The 26,338-nt window shown below is 45.5% G+C and overlaps 1 protein-coding gene across 5 annotated transcripts in view; it reads left to right on the top strand.

The window, feature by feature from the left end:
• PTPN3 (protein tyrosine phosphatase non-receptor type 3) overlaps nucleotides 1–25,105 on the top strand; it is a 146,019-nt gene extending 120,914 nt beyond the window's left edge. For all 5 annotated transcript variants that reach the window (XM_040481921.1, XM_040481922.1, XM_040481923.1 and 2 more), the window contains 7 exons: nucleotides 12,007–12,097; nucleotides 12,386–12,447; nucleotides 14,345–14,491; nucleotides 19,663–19,791; nucleotides 20,691–20,836; nucleotides 21,357–21,492; nucleotides 23,671–25,105. In XM_040481921.1, coding sequence (XP_040337855.1) covers nucleotides 12,007–12,097; nucleotides 12,386–12,447; nucleotides 14,345–14,491; nucleotides 19,663–19,791; nucleotides 20,691–20,836; nucleotides 21,357–21,492; nucleotides 23,671–23,748 — 789 coding nt within the window. In that variant the 3' untranslated portion in view covers nucleotides 23,749–25,105. The remainder of the gene's footprint in view (nucleotides 1–12,006; nucleotides 12,098–12,385; nucleotides 12,448–14,344; nucleotides 14,492–19,662; nucleotides 19,792–20,690; nucleotides 20,837–21,356; nucleotides 21,493–23,670) is intronic.
• The last annotated feature ends 1,233 nt before the right edge of the window (nucleotides 25,106–26,338 follow it).

Genomic DNA, 26,338 nt, shown 5'->3' with positions numbered 1-26,338 from the left:
TGTCGTCCTTCCCCAGGAGGGGCCTCGAATCACAGAATTGAGACCATTGACAAAGACACATGCAGAGCCCCCACAGAACAGGGCAGAAACAAAGGAGATTTGGCTTTTAAGTCCATTGTATTGATCACTAACAGAGTGAAAATGGAATGTGTTTATCTTCCACATTTGTTAGAAGTAGAAGAAGAGGAGTTCATGCAATTAAACAGAAGAGCACAAAGAAGCCTAAAGTAGACCGTTATGAGAAAATAGGGGGTGCCTGGCTAGCTCAGTCAGTAGAGCATACAACTCTTGATCCTGGGGTTGTGAGTTCAAGTCCCATGTCAGGTGTGGATATTGTTTAAAAATAAAATCTTTAAGGGGTGCCTGGGTGACTCAGTGAGTTGAGTATCCAACTTTGGCTCAGGTCATGATCTCATGGTTCTTGGGTTCAAGCCCCACGTCAGGCTCTATGCAGACAGCTCAGAGCGTGGAGCCTGCTTCAGATTTTGTGCCTTCCTCTCTCTCTGCCCCTTCCCCGCTCACACATACACACAAACTCTCTCTCTCTCTCTCTCTCTCTCTCTCTCTCTCTCTCTCTCTCAAAAATAAATAAATATTAGAAAAATTAAAATCTTTAAGAAGTGCCTGGGTGGCTCAGTCGGTTAAGCGTCTGACTCTTGATTTTGGCTCAGGTCATGATCTCATGGTTCATGAGATCAAGCCCTGAGTGGGCTCCCCTCTGACAGTGTGGAGCCCACTTGGAATTCTCTGTCTCCCTCTCACTCTCTGCCCCTCCCCCATTCTTCCCTCTCAAAATAAATAAACTTTAAAATTAAAATCTTAAAAAAAATAAAAGAAAATAGATCATGATTAACGACAACATACACAGTCTGGATTCACAAATTAGGAAAGAGTCCCAGATCAGATTCAAAAGCACAAGTCAGCCATAGCAAGGGAAAAGTCACAGAAGCAAAACTAAGAAGTTTGTTTGTCAAATGCATGTGATCGCATATTGACTCAGGAAAGCTTGAGTAATGTGAACACGAAACAGGAAAGAATGCAAAGTGAAGAGACTTAAGCAAAAGAAAAGTTTATGATGGTATAAGGAATAGAATGTAAATAAAATAGATTATTAGAGCAGTGTGTATCTGAACAACAGTAGAAAATAAAAACCCACAAGTGAAAGGTGATGATAATTGACCCCACCCTGGAAAACAAAATATAGCTCCCTATTGTGTGGAAATGAAAGCTGGGTAAGAGAGTAGGAATAATCTAATTACTTGGGTAGAAGTGATAGATATATACTGAGTATCTACAAAGAGAAATAGCCCTTTTTTCCAGTGTCCTGCAAGAGGCTCTATTGGCTTAAGTTCAAAATTGAAATATACATTTTAAACACTGTAAAACTCAACATTTTAAAACCCTCTCCAAAATAATTGAAACAAGGAGAAGGTAAAAGCCAGTTACAGAATATGGGTTTTTTTTGTATTGGGCATTGGAGGGGATGGGAAAGGGGGGGGGGGGCACCATGGAGGCATTGATTCATTCAGCAAGCGTATATTAGGTATTTCATTCATTTCAGCAAGCGTATATTAGGTATTTACCATGTGCCGAAACCACTAGATCAGGAGCACAATGAGGGGAAGGGAGGGTTTCTGGTCCCAAGGAGCTTACGGTCTAATATTTGGGGAATGTATCATGAGTCCCAGAAACCACTAAAGACCAAGGTAGGACAAGCTTTCCTTATGTAGGATGTATGCTCTGTAGGAACTAGAGGTAAGGGGGTTCCGGGAGGTCCTCTGGGGTGAGATATATTGATAGAGAATGGGTGGGATTAAGTGTGGAGGGAAGGTCGTTCCAAGAAGGTCACAGCCTGAGTGCAGACTAAGTTCCTAAGGTGTCAGGTAGCACAGGGAAACAGGCCTCCCTGAGTTGAGCAATGCAACAGAGTCCTGGGAGAGTCTCCAGGCAATGGAAGTCCTTCCAGTGCGCACCATTTGTCCCTGATCAGATTGTCCACAGGGAGGCACTGTGGGCTCCCAAAGAGGGAACAAGAGCTTGACTGTGGTTCTGAAACCGTGCTCCAGAAAACCCCCTCCACTCAGCTGCCTCCACTTTCGTTATTCATATGGGAATCCCACAGAAGATCTTCCTTACATGCTGTTCACTGAACTTCACTAAGAAGTTTATAAATACTTGAGTGAGAAGTACCCACTATCCTGTCGTTCTGAGGAGTGTCTCTCCAAGGGTGATACCCTCACCACCTGCATGTGGCCTGAGGAACATGTTAAGTGGGGCCCCGCCCACAGCTGCTGGGTCAGCCCTACTAGGTGCTGCTGCTCTGCACAAGATCCGCAGGAGGATTTAGTGCACAAGGTGACCTAAGGGACGACAGAGAAGAGATTGTACCAGAACCCCTGTACCACTGTTACCCGCCCGAAGTGGGTATATAGGGTGTAGAGTTGGACTGTAGCATGAGGAATGGAGAACACAGAAATCTTAGGGTTAAAGTTTAGTATCTACACACTTCATTTATATATTTTCTAGAAATTGAGTAAGGAAACCATCTTTGTAACTAATATCTTTTGCAGAAGAGAGAACACCAGAGCTGCTCTGTGATGGAGCTGGTGGGGTACATGGAGCCCTGCCTCTTCAGTCTCCCCACACTGCCCCCCAAGGAGCCCTAGAGTGTGGAAAGTAATGTAACAGTCCAGGTTATGGCGGGGGGGGGGGGTGGAGGAGATGTCTCCCACAGCTGCTAGAGTGGAGGGATGCTCAAGGAAGCCAGATCAGACAGGAAATCACTACAAAGGGAAACCTTTAATTGAGCACTTAGTATGTGGCACATGCTTTATGTGCCCCACCTCACAGAACTGTTATCCCCACTGTGTAGATGAAGGATCAGATCTCAGAGAGCTTAGTGCACAGTAAATGGTTCAGCCTGATTGGAATCCGACAGGCTCACTCAGGAGCTTGTTCTCTGAACAGCTGTACAGCGTTTGGAAAAAGTGCTGTCTATGTGTGGGGCTTGTTTTCCGTATAGTATGGCATCAGAGCTAGGAGAGATCTGAGAAGCAATCTAGCCACACAGAGGCAGACTTTAAATCCTGGGTCTGTCACTCACTTCCTGTGTGACCTCAGGTGGTACGTCCCTTTACCTCTCTGTGCCCTCTACTTCCCCAGCTCTAAATTGGGTAGCTCATGGGTTGGTTGTAAGTGTTCGATGAGATAAATGCTCAGTGTGTTGTTTAGCACATGCTAAGGATGCTATAAAAAGTAACAACTATTATTATTTCTAAAAAAACATAGTCTCCGTACAGGAAGTGGTGGTGTCGGCTGGGCTTGGAAGGCTGGGGTGTCTAACTCCAGAGTCTTGGCTGTTCTGGTTTTTCCACCTGTTCCTCCGGTACCATCAGCATGTCTAATGGGGGCTGTGCTCTGGACGGAAGCAGAAAGAAGAGGCTGGTCCCTAGCGGTGCCCATGCCCCCCAGTCCATGTTGCCAAGGGCCTGCCCTGGGGGAGCTGGACCATAGATGGAACCCCTCCTGTGATGGCTAGCTGGTTTTCAGCAAAGCTCGTTTTGAAGAATTTTTTCATTAGGGGATTCCCCATCCCTCCCATGGCTTTTGGTAAACAATTGCTAATGTGTTCCAGAGAGCATGTGGTCCCAGCTGTAATAAAATCACGCTTAATGATAATTAGCATTTGTAATGCATTCCAAAGTAGCACTTTGGAATCTGCCAAGTGTATTTCACATATGTTGTCTCTGTTGATTCTCACAACTTTAGGATCACGCCTTTGTAGACGGAGAAAATGAGACTTAGGGGTTGGGGACTTGCCTTGTGTCAAATAGCTGGTTGTTGGATAGAGGTCAGATTAGAATCTGTGTTAAAGCCTAGTTAGTGTCAGAACTCACCATTGCCGGGTGCCAGCCAGCTGCTCACCCAGACCCCAGTCTGAGCCCTTCCCTCTGGGAGCTACACCGCCTGAGCTACTCTGTGTGACTCATTGGCATCAAACTGCCTGAATACTCTACCTGGTTCAGCCAAGGTAGGGTGTCACTCTGTCTCATGTAAAGGAGAAGATTTGGGGTTCGCAAGGCCCCCAGTCTTTCACCACCTCCAGGATGTCTTTCATTAAGGAACTCATTAAGTCTGCCCCAGGTTCATTCCTTCCTGAATAAAATTTGTGGCTCATTTCATGCTTTCCCTGAGTTGGCCTTTCTGTGTAAGCAAGGGAAGGGGTGTCCTTTGAGAACCAGCTTCCCAGCTAAGGACAGTTGTGCCCATCCTCATCCAGTGACCAGGTGACCTGCAACTTCCCTGCCTCCTTGTCCAGTTAAGACTTATTCAGAGGCTTTTGGGGTGGGGTTGATCGGAAATGAACATCTGTCCTCCGGCCCTCTCCACGCTGGTAAGGGCAGCATCTACAACACTCCACCAGAGACCATGTCCAGCTCAGATACCCCACCCATCCCACCTCGCTTTCCTCCTTTACCAAAGCCGGAACCCGTCTTCTTCTCTCTCCTAACCCTTTTTTCCTGAACTCCCTCCTACATCGCCCTTAGAGGAAACATCCAGTGGTGTCAAAACAAGTGACTCACTGGCTCCTGTGATTACTATAAAAGTTGATTTGGAAGGACCAAGGTAGCTGAAGACTTAATGAGAGGTTTAAATTGACACACGTAGAAATTAGTGAAGGCAATTATACCTTCAAGATTAGAATTCATACCTTAGAAAAAAGCATGTAAGAATTTTTCCGGATAGTTTTTTTTTTTTTTTCTTTAAGGAAAGTATTCTGTGATGTGTGAAATAGCAGGAGCAGGTGTGAGGGCTTCACATTTCAAATGCCAGATGCCCATTTAAAGGAAGGGGTACCCCAGTTTATTATCATGTATTTATGTATGAAAGAATACCTGATCCCAAAGGGTGGGATCTGCATCTGGGACTGTGTATTTAAAGTAGCACTATTGGGGGGCGCCTGGGTGGCTCAGTCAGTAGGGCGTCCAACTATCTGCTCAGGTCATGATCTCACGGTTTGTGAGTTCAAGCCCTACGTTGGGCTCTGTGCTGACAGCTCAGATTCTGTGTCTCCCTCTCTCTCTGCCCCTCCCCCACTCACGCTGTCTCTCTCTCTCTCTCAAAAATAAACATTAAAAAAATTTTTTTTGCTAAGGGACACCTGTGTGGCTCAGTCGGTTAAGCGTCTGACTTTGGCTCAGGTCATGATTTCACAGTTCGTGAGTTTGAGCCCCACCTTGGGCTCTGTGCTGACAGCTCAGAGCTTGGAGCCTGATAAGGATTCTGTGTCTTCCTCTCTCTCTCTCTCTCTCTCTCTCTCTCTCTCTCTCTCTGTCTCTCTCTGTCTCTCTCTGTCCCCTCCCCCACTCGTACTCTATCTCTCTGTCTCAAAAATAAATATTAAAAAAAATTTTTTTTTAAGTAGCACTATTGGGGCACCTGGGTGGCCTAGTTGGTTATGATCAGGTCATGATCTCATAGTGAGTTTGAGCCCCACATTGGGCTCTCTGCTATCTGTCGGCCCAGAGACCACTTTGGATCCTCTGTCCCCGCCTCTCTCTCTGCCCCTCCCACACTTGCTCACCCACGTGTGTTGTCTCTCTCTCTAATTAAATAAAGTTAATAAAGTGGCACTATTGAAGGTCGTCAAATCACTAGCAGTCGTGTTAGTTTATTTCAGCAAACCCTCATAGGAATGTAGAAGGAGGTTCCAGGTCCCCTCCAGCATCCCTTGCCCTCTGACTGGGTCAGGTACAAGGGAAAGGGAAAGTCCCCGGTGTAGACGGACTGCCCCTGAGTAGTAAATTAGGTCTACAAAGTGCTACTGGGGAAACAGCCTCTCAAGGCCCTCATGGAAAATGAGTTGCTCTTATCTTAATTGTATGGCTCCATGACACCCCTTGTCAGGCTTTCCTCGGTGGTTTGCACCCTTTGTTCAAAGCTGCAGATCCGTTGTTCCTTCACTCTACAAATGGTGATTGAACACGCACTTTGTGCCAGGTGCAGTGCTGGCCTAGGGTTTATGGTGATGAACTCAGCAAACAAGACGCCTGCCTTCATGAAGACCACAATTGGGTGCTTGATGCAGGAAGTAGGCTGTAAGCGCTGTTTGGAAAGTCCTTGCCTTCCAGTAGATCCCGGTCATTGCTGAAGCCATGAAAGGGAGTCTTTTTTTTTTTAATTTTGTTTTAATGTTTATTTATTTTTGAGAGAGAGAGAGAGAGACAAAATGCAAGTTGGGGAGGGACAGAGATAGAGACACACACAGAATCCAAAGCAGACTCCAGGCTCTGAGCTGTCAGCACGGAGCCAGACGCAGGGCTCAAACCCACGAGCTGTGAGATCACAACCTGACCCGAAGTCGGACACCCAACTGACTGAGCCACCCAGGCACCCCTTTCTTGTTTGTTTGTTTATTTATTTATTTATTTATTTATTTATTTTTAAGGTTTTTTTTTCAACGTTTATTTATTTTTGGGACAGAGAGAGACAGAGCATGAACGGGAGAGGGTCAGAGAGAGAGGGAGACTCAGAATCGGAAACAGGCTCCAGGCTCTGAGCCATCAGCCCAGAGCCCGACGCGGGGCTCGAACTCACGGACCGCGAGATCGTGACCTGGCTGAAGTCGGACGCTTAACCGACTGCGCCACCCAGGCGCCCCACTTTCTTGTTTTTTTAAAGTGTATTTATTGTGAGAGAGATACAGCGAGTGCATGTGGGAGAGAGGGAAAGGAAGAGGGGGGACAGAGGATCCGAAGCGGGCTCCATGCTGACAGCAGAGCACCTGATGCAGGGGTCAGACTCACAAACTGTGAGATCATGACCTGAACCCAAGTCAAATGCTTAATTCACTGAGCCACCCAGGCTCCCTGAAAGGGAGTCTTTCTACTGTTTGATCTCTCCTTACCTATTGCCCCTTCAGCTCCCCCTCCTTTTTTTTTCCCCTGTCTTTTCCTTTTTCTTCTGCCTCCCTTGGGTTCTCAGCCCCCAGGAATTCTCCCTTTCTCTGGGTGATAGAATGCTTGCTTCCCCTGTGTGGGGCCTTGCCAGCATCCACCAGGGTCAGAGCCCATTAAGTGTCCAAACACTTCATCTGAGGATTGTGACCAGATTTCACATCTGTGGTTGGGCCAGAAGTCTGAAGAGATCAGAGTCCTCTCCTGATACCCTCTCTCTAACATTAGAAGACTTTTTCGAAGAAGAAATGTTTAAATGGGAAAACTGTGTCATCTTACCCACCCCAGCGGTATGGCACTAGAGAGGTCCAGCCTCTGCTGTGCCACTTTCTGTCTTTGGAAGCTAGAGCCAGTGATGTAGGCACTAATTTAAATACAGTTGTTCCAGAATAACCCTTTCTCAGCTGATTTTTTATAATTTTTAGCCCTAAGTTTCACAGCTTTTTAGAACTACACTCTGATGAGACCAAAGCACTTTAGGACTTAAAAATCAATAGTTTTTAATAAAACTAAGTGATCTTCTAACCATCTGCCCCTGGGACTCTTTCTCCAGCCTCCCCGCCCCTCTCATTCTAGGGCAGAATTGCCAGGGTCTGTAACTGGGAGCTCTTGCCCACCTCACACACCTTTAGCCTGGGAATAACCAAAGCCAAGCATATTTTTACAATGAGTAGTTCTTGAAAGAGCCTTGTCTTAATTACGGCTGATGGTCTTTAATTCCTTTCCCTCCATCCATGAGCCTTCCAGAAAGATCTACATGGGTTTCCAGCATCTCACTTTCTACTCTGAACCACCCTTCTCCAAGTAGTGTTGTCATAGCCTGCTGAGTAGCTCACAAGATCTGGAGAAAAAGTCAATAAAGTAAAGGAAACCAAAAACCCAACTCTTAACACCTTCAGAAACTAGAACTGAAGCAGTTTAGCAGAATTAGGGCTCAGTGCTCACCTTGCAAGGCAGACATGAATATGAGTGTGTTGTGCTTTCTAAAGGCCCCAAAAATCATATCCCTGTTCACCCAGCTTTTTGTAGAATTTAATTTTATGTGTACATTTCTTCTGGTTTTTTTCTCAGTCATTTGAATTTAAGAAATAATTTGCATTGTAATAATTCAAGTAATTTAGAAATAGCCAAAGTAGAATTATCTCCTGACTCCCATATTCTTTAGCTTCCTCCTCTTTGTTACTATTTACAAATAACAATCTGATGCCTGTCCTTCCATACTTGTTCCAGTGCTCATGCCGAGATGTGTTATATACACAAGTGCACACACATATACATTATACACATGTGTGTGTGCTGTTGTATATAAAAGGGATCACTACTGTATTCTGTAACTTGCATTACTTTTTTTTAAGATTTAAACAGATTTTTCTTAATGTTTATTTTTGAGAGAGAGAGCATGCGAATGGGGAAGGGGCAGAGAGAGAGGAAGACACGGGATCTGACACAGGCTCCAGGCTGTGAATTGTCAGCACAGAGCCCAACGTGGGGCTCGAACTCAAGAACCATGAGATCATGACCTGAGTGAAAGCTGGACACTTAACTGACTGAGCCACCTAGGCGCCCCAAGATTTTATTTTAAAGTGCTCTCTACACCCAACATGGGGGTTGAACTCACAACCCTGAGACCAAGAGTCTCTTGCTCTACTAACTAAGCTAGCCAGGTGCCCTTATAACTTGCATTCTTCAGAATAGATGAATGAATATCTTCCCAAACCTGTAGTTTAATCTTTTTATTGCACATAATTTTGTGGTATGACTGTACCATAATTTAAGTCAATACCTCTCCCTGTTGGTAAATGTTCAGACTGTTTCCAGTTTTCTAATAAAAAAAAATGCTTTGCTGTAGATAAATTTCTTTGATATGTATCTTTATGCATTTCTGTCAGATAAAGCCTGGGGAGTGCACATTTAAAAATGTTTAAACACTGCTATTTTATTTTTTATTTTAGTACCTTGACAAGCTTATCAACAGATCATTACTGCTGAGATACATTTATATACTTATTGTAATTAAAGCCTTTTGCTGGATCTGTGCTTTTCTGGTAGACCATCTCAAGTTGATTACATTTATGCTTTTATTTGGAAAAAAAAAAAAAAAATCCTTGAACCTCCGGCTTAGCTTTACTGATTATATTCACTTAATTGGATTTTACCTCTATGCAGTTAGTCAGAACCAAAATGTCATTTGGGGAAATTTGACTCAGATATTTTCCTTACAGTATCAAACCAAACCTTCCAGTAAATCCTGAATTTATTTCTAGAATGCTCTCTGTCCATTAAAGCTGTCAGACCTTTAAGAAGTTGTTCACTGGTAGGGCACCTGGGTGGCTCAGTGGGCTGAGTGGCTGACTCTTGACTTTGGCACAGGTCATGATGCCACAGTCCTGAGATCAAGTACTGCGTGGAGCCTGCTTAAGATAGTCTCTCTTTCTCTTCCTCTCCTTCTCTCTCACCCCTTCTGTTCTGCTGCCCCTCCTTCGCTCAAGCACATGGGTGAACTCTCAGGCTCTCTCAAAAAAAAAAAAAAAAAAAAAAAAAAAATTCAGGGGCTTTTTGTTACAAACTGAAATTGTGAAGATCAGTAGCTGAGCTGGAGGAGAGATTGCAAATTCTAAACATTTGGTAAACATCTAAGACATGACACAATTGTTGTTGCCAAAAATCTTGATGCTCATTTTCTCCTAATGATTGCTATGCAGTTTGTTTATTTAATTAAAAAGAAAAAAAGAGGGGTGCCTGGTTAGCCCAATCGGTTAAACATCCAACTTTGGCTCAGGTCATGATTTCACAGTTCATAGGTTCGAGCCCCATATCAAAGTCTGGGCTGATGTCTCAGTCTTTCTCTCTCCACCCCTCTCCCACTTGCACTCTCTCTCTCTCTCCCAAAATAAATAAATAGACTTAAAAAAAAAAAAAAAAGAACCAATAAGAGGAAAACAGATTCACAGAGGCCAATTTACACAACAAAAAATACAAGTTGCAAAAATATTGGGGGGAAACTACTGTCCAGCCTTCTTATTCAAATTGCAAACACCTTTTAGTTGATGATTTGGCCGCAATTTAGTGGATTAGCAATTCTCATACACACCTGTAGGGCAACTTGATTGTATGTATCAAAATCCATAAAAATATGTTTTGATATACTAATTCTTCTAAAAGTTTATGAGTAAAAACATTGAAAACCCCCTAATCGAAAGTAGAGTAAAAGTTAAGTTATGAGAAACTATGATCCAGTAAAAATCATTTTATGTAGAGAATATTTAGAATAATTAATGGCACAAGGACCTAGACACTCTATAATAAGGAAAAAACAGGCTTCAGGCTTCGAAATTATGGTAGTATTTCCCATAATACTTTTATGGGATGTGAGGTCCTCCATGGCCAAATTAGCTTGAGAAATGCTTAGCTAATCAGAATTAAATAAGCTTAAGTACTGCAGGGTTGAGCTTCTTGGAGATTCATAGAACATACGATGGCTTATATTTTCCAAATTTCTCTGACCTTGAAACTTTTTAATGTTTACTTATTTTTGAGAGGGAGAGAGAGAGAGAGCACGAGGGGAAGGGCAGAGAGAGAGGGAGACACAGAATCCGAAGTAGGCTCCAGGCTCTGAGCTCAGAGCCTGACACGGGGCTTGAACTCGCGAACTATGAGATCATGACTTGAGCTGAAGTCAGATGCTTAAGTGACTGAGGCACCCACGTGCCCCTGACCTTGAAACATTCTAAGGAATACCTATTAGTATCTTTCAAAACACTGGGTTCCATAGAACATAATATAGGAAATGCTAATTTGTAATTCAGTCTTATTTTTTGTTTTTAAAAATGTACATCTGTGTCTTCTCTGTTTATATGTGTACTTATGTTTATTTGTATACATAGAAAACTGGAGAAAAAAATGTGAAAAGGGTTCCCTTGGGTTTGTGAAATTACTGATAATTTTTTTTCTTTATACTAGTCTGAATTTCCCAGATATCCTAAGGGAAGAAAAGGTTGCTTCCAACATTGAGAAAAAGTTGTATTGTTTGTAAACTTTCATAAAACCACAGTGACTAGTATTTCACTCTCTAGCTCAAAGTGTGAGAAACAGTTGTATGAAAAAACTCTAGGGCAGGAGGAAACTGGGAAGGAATGGATGTGTCTGTGGTCTTCGTGGGGTTTCCCCGGTGTATACTTATCCCCGGACTCATCAAGTTGTGTACATTAAATATGTACCACTTTTTACATGACAGTCATACCTCAGTGGAGTGTTCTCAAAGGAAGAGAAAACTCTAGCATTGAGTCAGATCTGAATTCAGCCTCCCGTTGGTGATTGTGAGCCAAGGTATTTAATCTCTCCTCCTTGCTTGCAAAAGAAGGGTCCTCTTAGTACCTCTCACACAACCGTTGTCAGAATCACATCAGGCACTGCACAAACATGTAATAGGGGCTTATAGGTGTGCAAAGATGGCTTAATTGGATTTTTTGCTAGTTATTATATTGTACAGCAAAGATACCTCTTAAATGAAGTTTACTACGTATTGGAAGAAATGTTTTTACTGTGCAAACATACTTCTGAGAAGATGAATGAAATGCTCTTGTTCTTCAGCTAAGAACCCGGTTCACTCCATTGAACTGGAGAGAAATGTTTTTAGACTAATATAAATGGTTTCCATTGAACTTTGAGTCAGAATTCTTTTCTTTCTCGACTTGCTTTTATCATTTGTCAAATAACTGTCAAAAAGACAAGATTTTACTTACCATGATCCATTATCTATGACTCAGACCCCTTCCTGTGACTTTTTTTTCCCCCCAAAGATCCTCATGTTAAAAAAAAAAAATTAGTGAGTTTAGTCAGTTTCTCATGGGATTGTAGAATTTCTTATTGGGAAGAGTTTTCTTTTAAAATATAGCACCTAATCACTTTTAAATGTTAAGATTTAGTGCCACAAGTGGTAGACTTTATTGTTAAAAGTATGTTTCCATGCTCCCTCCATAGCTGTTTTTTGCAAGGTTGGTTTTTTTGTTTGTTTGTTTTTTTCTCCCCCACTTCTGTATTTGTTATGTAGCAACTCTATAGAAAGAAGCCCGGTCTGGCCATCACGTTTGCAAAGCTGCCTCAAAATTTGGACAAAAACCGATATAAAGATGTGCTGCCTTGTGAGTACCCGGTGTGAATGCTTCCTTCTCTCCCCCACCCCCCACCCCCAACACGCTGAGATAATGTTTCCCTTTTTAACACAGATTGTCTGGTATTCTGGAACGATTTTCAGTGTGTCTGTAAACACCACCATTTTTACTGCCGCCATTTCGACTCTGAACAGTTGGGGAATAGTGTTTATGCTAATGAGGCAAAGCTGTGGATGGGGTTGGGGACTGAACTCTTGTTTCCTTGGTCCGATAAAAATAATGCTCAGGATAATTGGTAAATTTGTTTCTCCCCCACAGATGACACCACCCGGGTATTATTGCAGGGAAATGAAGATTATATTAATGCGAGTTATGTGAACGTAAGTCAAGAATCTGGATAATAAGAGCCCACTGATCACTGTAACAAGCATGAATGGTATGGGTGGTGCTTTGCAGTTGACCAAATGCTCTCCTGTTCACCCCCTCATTTCAGCACCCCAGCAGCCATTGAGGGAAGGCAGAATAGTCTTTTTACAGAGGACAAAACTAAGGTTCAGAGAGATTAAATAATTTGAAAAGTCACAAAGCTAACAGAAGGTGAGACCAAAACTCAGATTCTGTGTCTCTGACTCCCATCGTCCACATGCCTTCTGTCTTGAACTGCTGACATTTTTGTGGGGTTTTTTTGTTGTTGTTGTTTGAGGTTTTTTTGTAGGGTTTTTTTTTTTTTTTTTGTTTTTTTTTTGGTTTTGGGGGTTTTTTTGTTTGCCGGTCGTGCGCTTGTAACTTTCTGTGTTTCCCTCCCCCCCGCCATGTTATTACTGTACATCCCACCTAAAAATAAGGGAGAAAAAAACCACTTGTGCGTGTAACCCAAAAAGAAAACATAAAAAATTTCACATGCTGTGGGAAAAGCATTCATTCGACCCTGAAAATGAATCTTGGGCAACTTACTTGGCCTCTCTGAACCTCATTTTCTTCATTTAAACCAGGGGTCAGCACACTTTTTCTGTAGAGGACCAGATAATATTTCAGTCTTTGCAAGCTGAGGAAAAATGGAGGCTATTACTTAAGTAGTTATATAACCATTTAAAATGCAACCATGTAAAAATATTTTTAAAACACTCTTAGCTTGCAAAGTGACAGTCAGATTTGGCCCTCGGGCCAAAGTTTGCCAACCCTTGACCTACATGAACAGATGATTTCTCAAGTTCTCAAGTTATAGCAAAATATCAAAAACTACCCTAATAAAGATGGGTGTTATCAGTGATTCCATTTATCCCAAAACATCTATGGAATTCATTGACCCTCACTTCAACATTCCTGATGCCTTGAAAGCAGAGCATCAGATTTGGTGAGGTCAGCAGGATCACGTAATCTGGTGTCTTTACAGGGAAATTGGGGAACTGAGACCAGGGTTGAAGAAGCCATTAACCCAAACATCAACCAAACCATGAATTGAGTGCCTCTGTGTACCCTACCTAAGAATGAATGAATCACAGTGTCACTTGAAAGTTCAGCAGGTTCTGACTGTTTTTTCATAGAAATGACTCTGTTCAGAGGGAAGAAGTAAAAGCAGAGCAGGATGGGAGGAGGGATACTGAGGACAGTTGAAAACATTTTGATGTTTAACATTAATCAACTCAAATAACTGTGTGAGGTGATGGATGTGATCATTAACTTGATTGTGGTGATTATTTCACAATATATGCATACATCAAACCATCATGTTGTATACCTTAAATAATATGCAATTTTTATTTGTCAGTTACACTTCAATAAAGCTGGGTGGGGGGAAGGATTGATCAACTCGATGACACGGGCATTGGAACCCTGCAGAAAGCAAAGTGCAGCATAGTGGTGGTATAAGGCTGTATGGTCTATGCTTCAAAGAAAAGCAAGTAGATTTTGATAGAAAGCCCTGTGTGGGGAAAGATTTGGGCATGAAGACTGGTATGAATGGCTGAAAATGCAGATGGCCAATTTCGATATAGCAGTAAAGATCATCCAAACTCTTCTGCCGTCTTGTAGGTACATTTCTGATTATTGCCTACTGAGTGTCACATAGCTTTATCTTAAGTAGTTAATGCTAGTATTATTGTCAAGTATCTTTAAAGGATTTTTAAAAATGGCTTTTTCTTTGATTTTTCTTATTGGCTGTACATTGACAGAATATTCTGGTGTGATGTCCGTTACCAACTAGAAGAGTGTAAGATCCATTTCCGTGGCCACCTTGTGGCAGTGACAGATTCTAATGTCTTAACAATCTCTTGCCAGATGGAAATTCCTGCTGCTAACCTTGTGAACAAGTACATCGCCGCTCAGGGGCCCCTGCCACATACCTGTGCACAATTTTGGCAAGTCGTCTGGGATCAGAAGTTATCACTCATTGTCATGTTGACGACTCTCACAGAGCGAGGGCGGGTAAGTGGCTTGATTTCTGATTCAAACGTGGGCGTGTCACGCCGTGCTCTATGCAACATGAATCTCAGACCTGGAAAGGGTCTTAAATATCACTTGGTCCAGCCCCTACATGACCCATAAATCTCCTTTAGAGACTTACTGATAGTCACCTCCAGTGTCGGGGAGCTCAGCACTCCTGTCCATTCCCTGGCCTTTCTCTGAGCTCACACAGCCCCTCCCACTCCTGGCTCAGATCCATTATAATTAGCCAGAAGGCAGTCTCCTTTGCCTCACCTCCCCTGCCCCAGAACCCGTGTGTTGACTGCAGCCTCACCCACCCAGGACAAGGGCTGGTCCTGCGAAGAGCAGTGTGGGTGCTAGGCTCACAGTGGCCATAACAAGTGGGAGGCATTACAACTTCTGTCAGCCTCTGTTTGCGTTGCAGCAAAAGCCGATGCAAAAAGAAGAAAGAAGGGCTTGATTAGGAGAGTGATGGGCACCACACTGTGCTTTAGCAGGGCATGCATTTTCCATAGGAACAGATCACTGGTTATATAACAGTAGTCACTGTGCAAGGGGTACCTGTATTATACATTCTCTAACTTGTGCATACATCGAGATATCTTCATTATGAAACATTTATTCAGAAACCCATTCCAAAATCAGATATAAATTAACTTTGAGCCACCTGCTTTGAATGATCTGTGTGCTGCTTCCTCCCAGGCCTCTCTCCTTGATACATGGTTCAGAATACCAAATTGATCCACACCGAAAATCAGAATACACAGGATTGGAATGAATAGTATGTTTGAGAACAGTCTATACTCTCAACCTGAAACAGCAAAATAAGAATTCCTACTAATTCTGCAGAGATAGCCCCAGGGATTGCAAAGGACTTGTGTGTGTGTCTCCCAGGCAGAGGGCTCCCCACTTCTGCAAAAGCACCTCCAAGGTCCATCTTGTTAGTGTTCAGCCCTGATTTTTAAAAAATTACTCCTTACAACTAGCTGAAATCCACGTGGCCTTGAACCTCCACCCCACCTGTTTCTCCCACCTGGAAGACACAGAATAAGTTACCCCTCTCCTCTATGCACTTGGCTCTTTAGGGATCTAAAAATAATGTCAGACTTGTGTTATTAAGTTCTAAGTAAATACTCTTGCCTTCTAGGCTCAGAACCCAAAGCCGGCACTTGCAAATATGTGCACACACACACTCTTTCTCTCTCTCTCATAAAAAGAGAGTTAAAGTATTAGGGGAGTGATGTTGAAGCCATCCTCAACCCAAGTTGAGACCATCCGTGGCAAAGTTTGCTTTACCGCCATGCAGTTCTGTTATTTAATCCTCTGATTCCACCACCTCACCCCACACTGTAGGCCCTGTTCTGGGCCATTTCTGCTATTTTGTAGATGACTAATGTCAACTTTATTGCCTCCCTGTCTCCACAATCTGCCAGTCCCCCCATTTGAAAACTGAGCTATGTTTGTCTGCCTATTCTGTGACGTCTGGGTGCTTGAATGCTCCAGGTTCTCTCAAAATATTCGTGGAGGTGCCATTCTGTTGGGTCGTAAGGTCTTTCAGGGCCATGGGGCGTGGTCTCCTCACCTGGATTGGGCTTCTCTTTCTGCTGTAAAGTTGACTCTGCCCTTTCCCGCTCTGAGGTCATTAGTGAGCCGCAACAGGCATGGCTAGCGACAGATGATCTGCTCTGGACAGGAGCCCCTTCTTCCCTTGTCCTATTTGTTCCAGCTCGGAAAGAAGGGCCCTTTCTTCCTTCCGATAGGCCTTACTTCCTCTGGCTGTTCTTACAGGTCCTGCCCCTCCTGCTCTGTCCTGATTGCGTTCCACCCACCCCCCTCTTATTCATCTACTCTGCACCTGAGCTCCTCTGAGGTCTCCCTGTGGCCCAGGGGGCTTCTCTGTTTCCCAGCCTGTCTTCCTGACTAAGCCCAGCCCAGCAGGCCCCTTGTCCTGAGTCAGCAGTCCCTTCACTGTCTCTGGCCCTGGGGACTTACCCCTCTTGTTTATCAATTGTTAGAAACCTGTTCTTCTGAAATCCAGGCTACATGTTTCCTCCCTCTCCTGTTACAAACTCTCAGCTGACCCGAGCCCTTTATCTTGAGGATCCTTATCTGGTCCTCACCACCACCCACAGCTTCTCCCTGTGTATGTGCCACTTCTGATATGGATGATCTCATACCAGTTGATTCACCCCCAAAGCCTCAGTTTACTCGTATGCGAAACAGAGACACTAATAGTATCTACCTCATAGGGTTTTTTGAGGTCAAGCTAATGTCCATAAAAAGTACCATTGAGAACTAGGCACACACTGTTCAGTAGATAGTAGGCGTTAGCATCCTCCCCCCCATAGCCAGCATCAATGTGGAAACAGAGACTGAAGGAAGTCTAGTAACTTGCCCAGGATCACACACTTGGTTAGTGGAGCGCATTATTAACCAGGATTGAAACTCAGGGTTTCCACAGACCCCTTGCTCTTTCTACTACACCCTTAGTGCTTTGAGATCCAAATAGACCTAAAATCCAAATTTGATCAAGAAGTAGAATGTCCAGTTCTGGTGAATTCGCTGGGAATCTCTGGAAACAGGTGTTTGTAGCTCTGCCTTATACGGGCTGATCACTTCAGAGACCCTTCCCATCCGTTGTCCTGTGAGTAGGATGCTTGAGAGTCTGTAGCAGAAATTGACACCCTGTGTGGGTCTGCAGCCTGCCCGGGCAGGCTACCCAGGTATAATATGAAGCTGGCCCCCATATGCAGGGGACCGGGAGAGACTAAAGGAAGACGCATGCTACTCTAGGTTGGTAGGTGGCAGTTTGGGGTGGCTTTTTGTTGTTGTTGTTGTTGTTGTTAAGTTTATTGATTTTGAGAGAGAGAACATAGCAGGGGAAGGGCAGAGAGAGAGGGGAAGAGAGAATCCCAAGCAGGCTCAAACTCATGAACCATGAGATCATGACCTGAGCTGAAACCAAGAGTCGGACGCTTAACCAACTGAGATTAGGTGGCATTTTATTTTATTTTATTTTAATTTTTTTAATGTTTATTTATTTTTGACAGAGAGAGAGACAGAGCATGAGCAGGGGAGGGGCAGAGAGAGAGGGAGACACAGAATCTGAAGCAGGCTCCAGGCTCTGAACTGACAGCACAGAGCCCAATGTGGGGCTCGAACTCACAGACCATGAGATCATGACCTGAGCCGAAGTCAGATGCTCAACCAACTGAGCCACCCAGGTGCCCCATAGGTGGCATTTAAAATAAGCAAAGGGAACTTACGAGGCTTGTCATAACCACAAAACAAATGGTTCCCTGTACCTTTCCACTAAATCTTAAAAGTTTATAAAGAGGGGCACCTGGGTGGCTCAGTCAATTAAGCGTCCAATTCTTGGTTTCGGCTCAGGCCATGATCTCATAGTTAGTGGGTTCAAGCCCACATCGGGCTCTGTGCTGACAGTACAGAGCCTGCGTGGGATTCTCCCTCCCTCTCTATCTGTCCCTCCCCCACTCGTTCTCTCTGTCTCTCTCAAAATAAATAAACTTAAAAAAAGTTTATAAAGAGACCCTAAGTGGGCTCAGTTATGTATACAATGTAGGTGTTTTCAACCCCATGTTACTCTCCTAAGGCTGTGTCCTTGGAGCAGCCCCTGGGAGCAGGAAAGGCAGGCAGACCCCACATTCCAAGGACAGGGGAGGGCGTGTGGAGCCTCTGAGTGCCCAGGTCTAGCTCACCGGCCAGTGTGGTCACGTCTTTTTGATGATGTTCCCCAACACCTGGTGAGGATGAGGCAGGTATAGGCCAGTGGGTGTCGACTCTGCCTCGGCTTCTGGGGACAGGGGCCCCTTCATGTCTATGGAAGTTGGGAAATGGCCACTAGCCAAAATACCCACATTTAAGGTTTACAAGTAAATTCTTAACTCCAGCTTCCCAACAGCATACTTTAATTTCAAATACTCCATGTGACGTTTGAAAATAAGAATAGAAAAGCTGTTCCAGACAAATTACGTGCATCTGTTGGTTTATAGCCCCTTTTAGCTGTACACAAATATAATTTTTATGTAAGATGTTGCAACTCTAGGCTTGGAGAAAAAAAAAAATTTGAGTGAGTCAGAATTTGATGGAACTATGATGGGATGGATAGCATGGCCCTGAATTTTGCTTTGAAGCCAGAGCCAAGAGCTAAGACGGCTTCAGGGTTTGGAAGGGAGGATTAAAAGGGAGACGTTGAGCCTGTAGGGAAGCCGCAGCAGCCCTGAGACCTTGGGCAGGTCGCTTACCCCACGGGGGCCAGGGTTCCTCATCTGCCATCCAGGAGTGTGTCATGTCAGCTCCATGAGTCATCTGAGGGCTTAGGGGACACTGCTCAAATGTAAAGGGATGTTCATCTCGGTTTGGGAACTTCTTTCCCTGGGATTTTGGTGGAATCTCTGATCACCCTTCTTCATGTTGATGTGGGGCCCCCATAACCACAATGGTAACCTGAGCCCCCATGGTGAGCCTGGCACTGCCCACCATTCCCTCCGACCTCTGTCACCGTCTGGGAGGCAGGTGCTGTCCCTGTCTGTCAGGCAAAGACTGCAAATCCGAGAGGTTGGGTAGCAGGTTCAAAGTCACGTGGCTAACAGAAGCTAAAATGAGGCCAGTGGAGTTCTGACTTCCACCTGTGTGCTCTTAACCTCTGTGCCATGAGGCCTTCCTTCTACTCATGTGGGTAGGTGAGGGATGGTGAAAGGAGGGTGAGGTGGAAGGGGGGTGGCGTGAAGAGCAGAGAAGGGGCCTGAGCGCCTGGAGCGGGCTTGATGGGGAATGGGAAAGGATGAGAGGGAGAGGCCGCTCCTAGGTCAAGGCACTGGGTCTGAGGCCTCTCCTGTTCTTCCAGCAAGTGGACCCTGGTGACGAAGAGGGTGAGCTCTGTACTCGTCCTCCGGGCTCCAGCTCCAGGCTGGCTTGAGAGCTGTGGCCTCGGCCCTTGCAGGCTGACCTCCACCCTATTCTCCAGGAGAGGAGGGGACGCTCCTTTGGGAACAGGGAACAGACCCAGAGCACATTGGCTTTGCAGCTCTCAGAGTACCTGGTGTGAGTGAGAGGGCTCCGGTCAGATGCCCACCTGTCCATCCAGGTAACGGCTCATGTGCACCACCCCCACAGCGGAGGTTAGCTCACACCCAGGGGTTTTCTTGCAGACCAAATGTCACCAGTACTGGCCTGATCCTCCCGACGTCATGGAACACGGCAACTTTCACATCCGCTGTCAGTCAGAGGACTGCACCATTGCTTATGTGTTCCGAGAAATGCTGGTCACCAACACCGAGGTGAGCGGTGTCCCTTCAGTGAGTGGTCCGGGGGAGGGTGCAGCTTCAAGGCAGGTGCTAGACCAGATCCGCTGGGGGCCTGCACAGGGCAGTGCTTCCAGCTCTGTTCTCCGTTCACTCCCGGTGAGCATTTGGGTAAATGCTTGTGAAAGAACCAGCGCCCTTGTTCACAGCACCACTGTTCACACTAGACAGCAGTGAGAACGCCCAAGTGCCCCGGGACGGATAAATGGATAGACAAGATGTGGTATATTTACAGAGTGGAGCGCTATTCAGCTTTTAAAAGGAGGGAAATTCTGATGCATGTTATAGCAGTGCTGAACCTTGAAAGACCTTATACTAGGTCAAGTAAGCCAGTCACAAGAGGAATGTATTATGTGACTGTATAGAGTCCCTGGGCTAGTCACCATCAGACAGAAAGAGGTGGGGTGATGGGCTGGGGGCGGGGGGAATGAAGAGTTAGTGCTTCATGGGTACAGAGTTTCCACTTGGGAAGATGAAAAAATCCGGGTAATAGCAGTGATCGTTGCACAACCCTGGGAATGTACTTAATGCCGCTGAACTATATACACTTATTGGTTAAAATGGTAAACTTCGTGTTACATGTATTTTACCCTTTTGAAAAAAGAAAAAGCCAGTGAGTGTGGCCCTGATGGCAAGTACCATAGGAGCGAGTGGGAAGAAATCTCAGTGGACAGAAGGAAGCAGTCCTGACAGGGTGGCCCGAGCTGTGTCCTGGAGGGGGGAGCAGGAGTTTCCAGGGGCCACCGCAGGGCTGCGCGCAGCGGGCGAAAGGGCGTCAGGAGACAGGACCGCTGAGCTGAGGCTGAGGCTGGGGCCAGACTCAAGCTGCCCACTTGCTGGCTTGGCTCACCGAGGCCACCCTGCATCTTCCACAGACCGGGGAAGAGCACACTGTGACACATCTCCAGTATGTTGCGTGGCCTGACCACGGCGTTCCTGATGACTCCTCGGACTTTCTGGAATTTGTAAACTACGTGAGGTCCCTGAGAGTGGATGGTGAACCGGTGTTAGTTCACTGCAGGTACTGTGGCTTCCAGGTTTACTTTGGTTTGGTTTTTAAATACACATATTCCGTAGGGAAAGACCTGAGGAAACTTGGCAGAGATCACCCTAAATCCCATGAGACTCTATGCTTTTACGAGAAGGCTCTGCTCATTTCTTCTTCGCTGTTTCAAAAGATTGGGAATTTTATGAAAGCATAAACCTCTGATTGTAGAACTGAAGAAGCCCACTCCCCCCCACCCCCCCGCTCTCCCTGTGTCCTTGAGTTGCTGACCTTCACAATAGATGTGAACAAGAGGAGGGTGCAGCCCTTAAAGGTGGGTTTCTTTTCATCGGTGTTTAAGCCCCGGCCTCAGAATATATGAGGAGAGGCCTTTTCAGCCTGTTGGAGAGCACAGCCTGAATGTGTGTTTTGTATTCCCGAAGGTCAGGGGAGGAGAGCTCTGTCTGAGTAAACGTGGGAACTGGCTAGGCATTAAGCTGGGCCGTGCAGAAATACTGCCTGAGCAAATCCCAGGTCTCTGCTTCTGTCCCCCCAGTGCTGGCATAGGTCGTACTGGCGTGTTGGTCACCATGGAAACAGCCATGTGCCTAACTGAGAGAAACCTGCCCGTTTACCCACTGGACATCGTCCGGAAAATGCGAGACCAGCGTGCCATGATGGTGCAGACATCAGTGAGTAGAAATCCATTGATAAAAGTCATAACGATGGCCCACGCTTTCTGAGCACTTGCCCTGGGCCAGGCCTGTGTGAAGGGCTTTGCAGGTTAAGAGACCAAGGCTCAGGGGCACTGCAGTGCTTGCCCAAGGTCACAAACCTTGTCAGGGGCTGAGCGACTCCAAAGCCCGCCCCATCTGACCTCTGTCTCTCACTGTCCATCCCTTTCACTGCGTCTGTGCTGTGTTTCCAGCCAGCCACGTGGCCAGGGAGCAGCCCAGGTTGCATTCTACATGGTCAAGCCGCTGGCCCATCATTTGTCCCTCAGAAGCAAACAGAGCCACCTGAGGGTTTTACTCCACCTGTCCGTGTACAGGTGAGCCTTTTGGCTCAGTGGACGTTTCACATGGCCCTACTCTCTCCTCTTGGGCTATCTCCCATGTCTGCCACGTCTGGGTAAGTGGCACTGCAAGTGTCCTCAAGAGGAATCCTGTGGTTTTTCCCTAGAACCACAAGAGGGGCCGGGCGGGTGATGTAGAAAAATGAGCATGATTCAGGCCCCTCCACATACTGGGTGACCTTAGATAATCACTTAGCTTCTCTCCAAGCCTCCATTTCCCCATCTGCAAAATGGGGACCATCCCACATTCATTTAGGTAATTGCACACACCGAAGAGACCCAAACTTGTATGTAGTAGGAAGACTGAATTAGTTATAAATCTCAGCAGTAATGAGGGAAGTCCAAGGGTAAGAACTCGCTGGAAGACCATCAAAGCTGACTTTGAAAAGTCAAGGAAGGGGCGCCTGGGTGGCGCAGTCGGTTGAGCGTCCGACTTCAGCCAGGTCACGATCTCGCGGTCCGTGAGTTCGAGCCCCGCGTCGGGCTCTGGGCTGATGGCTCGGAGCCTGGAGCCTGTTTCCGATTCTGTGTCTCCCTCTCTCTCTGCCCCTCCCCCGTTCATGCTCTGTCTCTCTCTGTCCCAAAAAAATAAATAAACATTGAAAAAAAAAATTTTTTAAAAAAGAAAAGTCAAGGAAGGCTTTCTGGAAGAGTGGCCTCTAAGGCAAAACCCCCCCCCAGATGAATGAGGCGGCATCAGCAAAGAAAAGAGTGGTAAGTCCACCATGCAGCCAGCTCCGTGTCCTCAAAGGCTCAGGGACAGAGTTTATGAGATTTCTCTAATGATCGGGACCTCTTGTTTTATATTAGACTCAGGAAATACAATTAAGAGGGAGAAAACCGGGTTATTAAGAATATTGTTCTCTGCTCCGCTGCGTGGTATGGAAGACCTCACTGCCGGTTAAAAATTTTGACAGTGCATCTTCTTGGTAGATTTGCCTAGCTGGTGAAGAAGCACAGTCTCAATGCTTTCTTTCACCCCGCACACTTCACTAAATGAGTTTCTCGGGCGTTTCTTAATATAAAGGGCCGTATCCCACAGAGCAGCTTTAGTGGCTCTCCTTTTTTTTTTTTTAAGACAAAATCAAGACTCCCTCACCTTACCCTGCACAACCAGGTCCCAGTCACCAGTGCAGCCTCTCCGTCCGTGCCCAGGTGTTCCAGGCAGGGGCTCCGAGCCCGACAGTGCCACTCAGAATGGGCCATCGGAGTCTCCACACTTGAGTGTACTGTACAGTAGAATGGCCACCCCGCAGTGACTTCACCCCTTCCCTGGCTCCTCCAGACCACCGGCCCCTCCCTCTGCTGTGGTTTCCATGACACTCCCCCCACCGCTCTCTGGGAGCAGCCCCCAGCCCTCACATAGGAATCATGGCTTCACGGGTGTGCCTTCACGGTGTTTCCCTGGCACGTAGCACAGGGTCTGGCCTGGCCCGGAGCTGGAGGTCAGAGAGTATTTATGAGCAACGTAAAAGAGTACGCAGAGGGGCGCCTGGGTGGCGCAGTCGGTTAAGCGTCCGACTTCAGCCAGGTCACGATCTCGCGGTCCGTGAGTTCGAGCCCCGCGTCGGGCTCTGGGCTGATGGCTCAGAGCCTGGAGCCTGTTTCCGATTCTGTGTCTCCCTCTCTCTCTGCCCCTCCCCCGTTCATGCTCTATCTCTCTCTGTCCCAAAAATAAATAAACGTTGAAAAAAAAAAATTAAAAAAAAAAAAAAAAAAAGAGTACGCAGAGATGTGGTAGGAGGCAGAGTTTATGGAACCGTGGCTGGACTGACACCTTTCTTTTCTCTTCCAGAGCCAGTACAAGTTTGTATGTGAAGCGATTCTTCGTGTTTATGAAGAAGGCTTAGTCCAAATGCTGGATCCCAGTTAAGACAACTGTGAAATGTTCATTCCTCTTTCCCAGAGGCATCCTCCTTAAGGACAGACCTTCTCTTTGGAAGCAGCAAGAGGAATTTGTAGGCTGTGGGGAAGGAATGAGCACATTTGAACCCAGGCACTTTAAAGTTCTATAGAAGAGGTATCGTGTACATAGGAACAGTGTAGATACGCATGCGGTCGCAGCGTCAGTTAGGCCCGTTATTCCTCAGAGAGAAGTAAGCAAATGCGGATCTCAGTTTGGGGCCTGTCCTATTGCCTTCCTCCCTAGACATCACTGTGTTCCTGTAAACCATCCTTGGGCAATTGAGAGGGGACGCCAGCAATGCTCTTGACCGCCCAGAAACAAGATGGTGTGGCTATTTAGAGTTGCTTGGATGTTTTGTGTGTATATGTTTATCGGACTCTAAGGGCTGAGCTTTCTGTCCGTCTAGACGGAGCTGGAACCGTTAGCATTCACCTGCCCCCTGCTAAGGAAACCCTGATGAATGTACTAAATGGCAGGGTGGTGGGATTTCAGGCTGAAGGAGCGGGCAGTACCTTTTCTGGCCTCCCTTCCTCTGTCCCATCTCCCTGCCACGTCCCATATTCATGTTTCTGAGAATCCTGTCTAAGATGCCCCGCTTCCTTCCTGCATTACTGACCCTATTCAGGTGCTCACGCGGTGCCTGGACCGGATTAGTCATGCAGCTTCGGTTGAGTTTTCAGTGGAGACTCTGAACATGAGGACTCCCGCTGCATCCTGTCGTCCGTGTGTTAGTTTTAGGAGGAAGTGCTCTTCGCCTCTGCTTGCCTCTTGCTGTACATGCAGAACCCGAGACTGGAATTATCGACTACTGAATCTACTACATGGATTGCTGCTACTTCAAGCTATGTTACACTTGAAACATTACGATTTTCCTGAGGGGAGATGGGATATCATCTAAATGTTCAGAATCGTTGGCCCTGCTGAGGAAAGATCTAGTCATGGAACCATGGGAAACCCAGCTTCTAGAGGGTTGTCCGTGGATGTGTGTGGATGTGTGTGTGTGCGCGCCCATGGTAAGTGTTTCTCAGGACTCCTAACTTGATTCAAATTACAGTTGAGTTTATATAAAGAATGAGTCTCTGTATAGAAGAACAAATGTGTGCATTCACCCTCAGTTACAATGGTCTCCATTTCATTTCAAAGGAGAGGATCAGGCTATCTGAATATAAACACAATTTGATGTTAATTTATTCTAAGTTCACCCTGATTTTGATTGTCCTAAAGAATTCTGCCTTTGTTCATACTGTGTTAAATTTTTTAAAAATTTGTGACAGGATTGTAGCAAATTATTATTTAAGGAAAATAAATTACGTAAAAATTTTAATGTGGTATTTTTAAATAGCAGTTTTTATGTACCCTGGAGGACAAGGAAGCTAAGCCAGTTTCTTAATGGGATTTACAGAAAAAGGATGCTTTCATATCATAGTGCACAGAAGTGAAGCCATTTTGATGTTTAACAAACTCTGGACCAATTGAGTAGTTTCCTGGATGCGAGAGGGATAAAGACCCATATGATGGGAGCCGGGTTTCTAAAGGTTCTTTATCTCCAGACTTAGCATATTTAATTGCATACTTCCCTCTTTCCCCCACCAATATTTTACTGCCGAACGGCAGGGGTGGGAGGGAGGCGTCACACGGTGCCATCACCCGCTACTGTGAAACAGGAGACCACCTAAGCCCGATCCTTGTCAGATTCATGCTAAGCCAGCAGAATGAATCAGGAGAGGTTGGAATTATGCAGTTGGAGATTTGGTTCCCGGTCCCACTCATCAACAACTAGCTCTTGGCCTGCTCACTTAAGAGTGCTACCTCTCTTTCCTCTATTTCCTGTAATTACAGCGTCCTGTAAAATAGGAGAAATAATGCTGAGGCTATGGGTTGAACACGAGGATTGAATAAAACGCTATCAGCGTGAGTTTTCATCAGCTGGAATCCATCTGACACTGCTGCAGATGCATTACTTGGAAGAGTTAACTTACCAGTGATTAGCCCCAAAACCCATGAAATAGAAGTGGAATTGTATGGATTTTTCTAAGAGAACGTTTCTTGGGCTGAGAACAAAAGCACAAAGGAATATCCTCATACCAGTGCCTTCTTTCAATCTGGACTCAGAAAAAATTCTACCAGTTAAGTCCCAAAAAAGAGGGGAAGGTGGAAAGCTGAGCTAAATTTAAATGCCATCAGGATGTTTAGCAAATCATTGCCATTTGATACAAATGCATCATCCCCCTGTGTGCAAGAAGCTTGAGGAGTCTAAATGTGTTTGGAGAGTTGTGTTTTACTTCTTTTAAGCAAATTATTTAATATAGTTGCAGGAAGGCTGTCATTACTGTACATAAATTTCAAAAAAGTTTACCAGAGGTTGCAACTAGCCTTTTTCTGCCACCGTGCAGGCCATAAGTTCAGACCCAGCAGATGTTACTCGGAACAGAATTTATGAAATACTGGGGAAGAACAGGACAAGAGAATTATCTAAAGGGGCAAAATATACGAGTAAAAATTACTATAGATACAACCAATTAAATTCTGTACCTCAGCATTCCTGCTGCAATACTTT

This window comes from Herpailurus yagouaroundi, unplaced genomic scaffold, assembly GCF_014898765.1.
Source record: "Herpailurus yagouaroundi ecotype Mexico unplaced genomic scaffold, PumYag 160, whole genome shotgun sequence".
Taxonomy (NCBI): Eukaryota; Metazoa; Chordata; class Mammalia; order Carnivora; family Felidae; genus Herpailurus; species Herpailurus yagouaroundi.
This window is presented reverse-complemented; position numbering and strand designations above follow the sequence as displayed.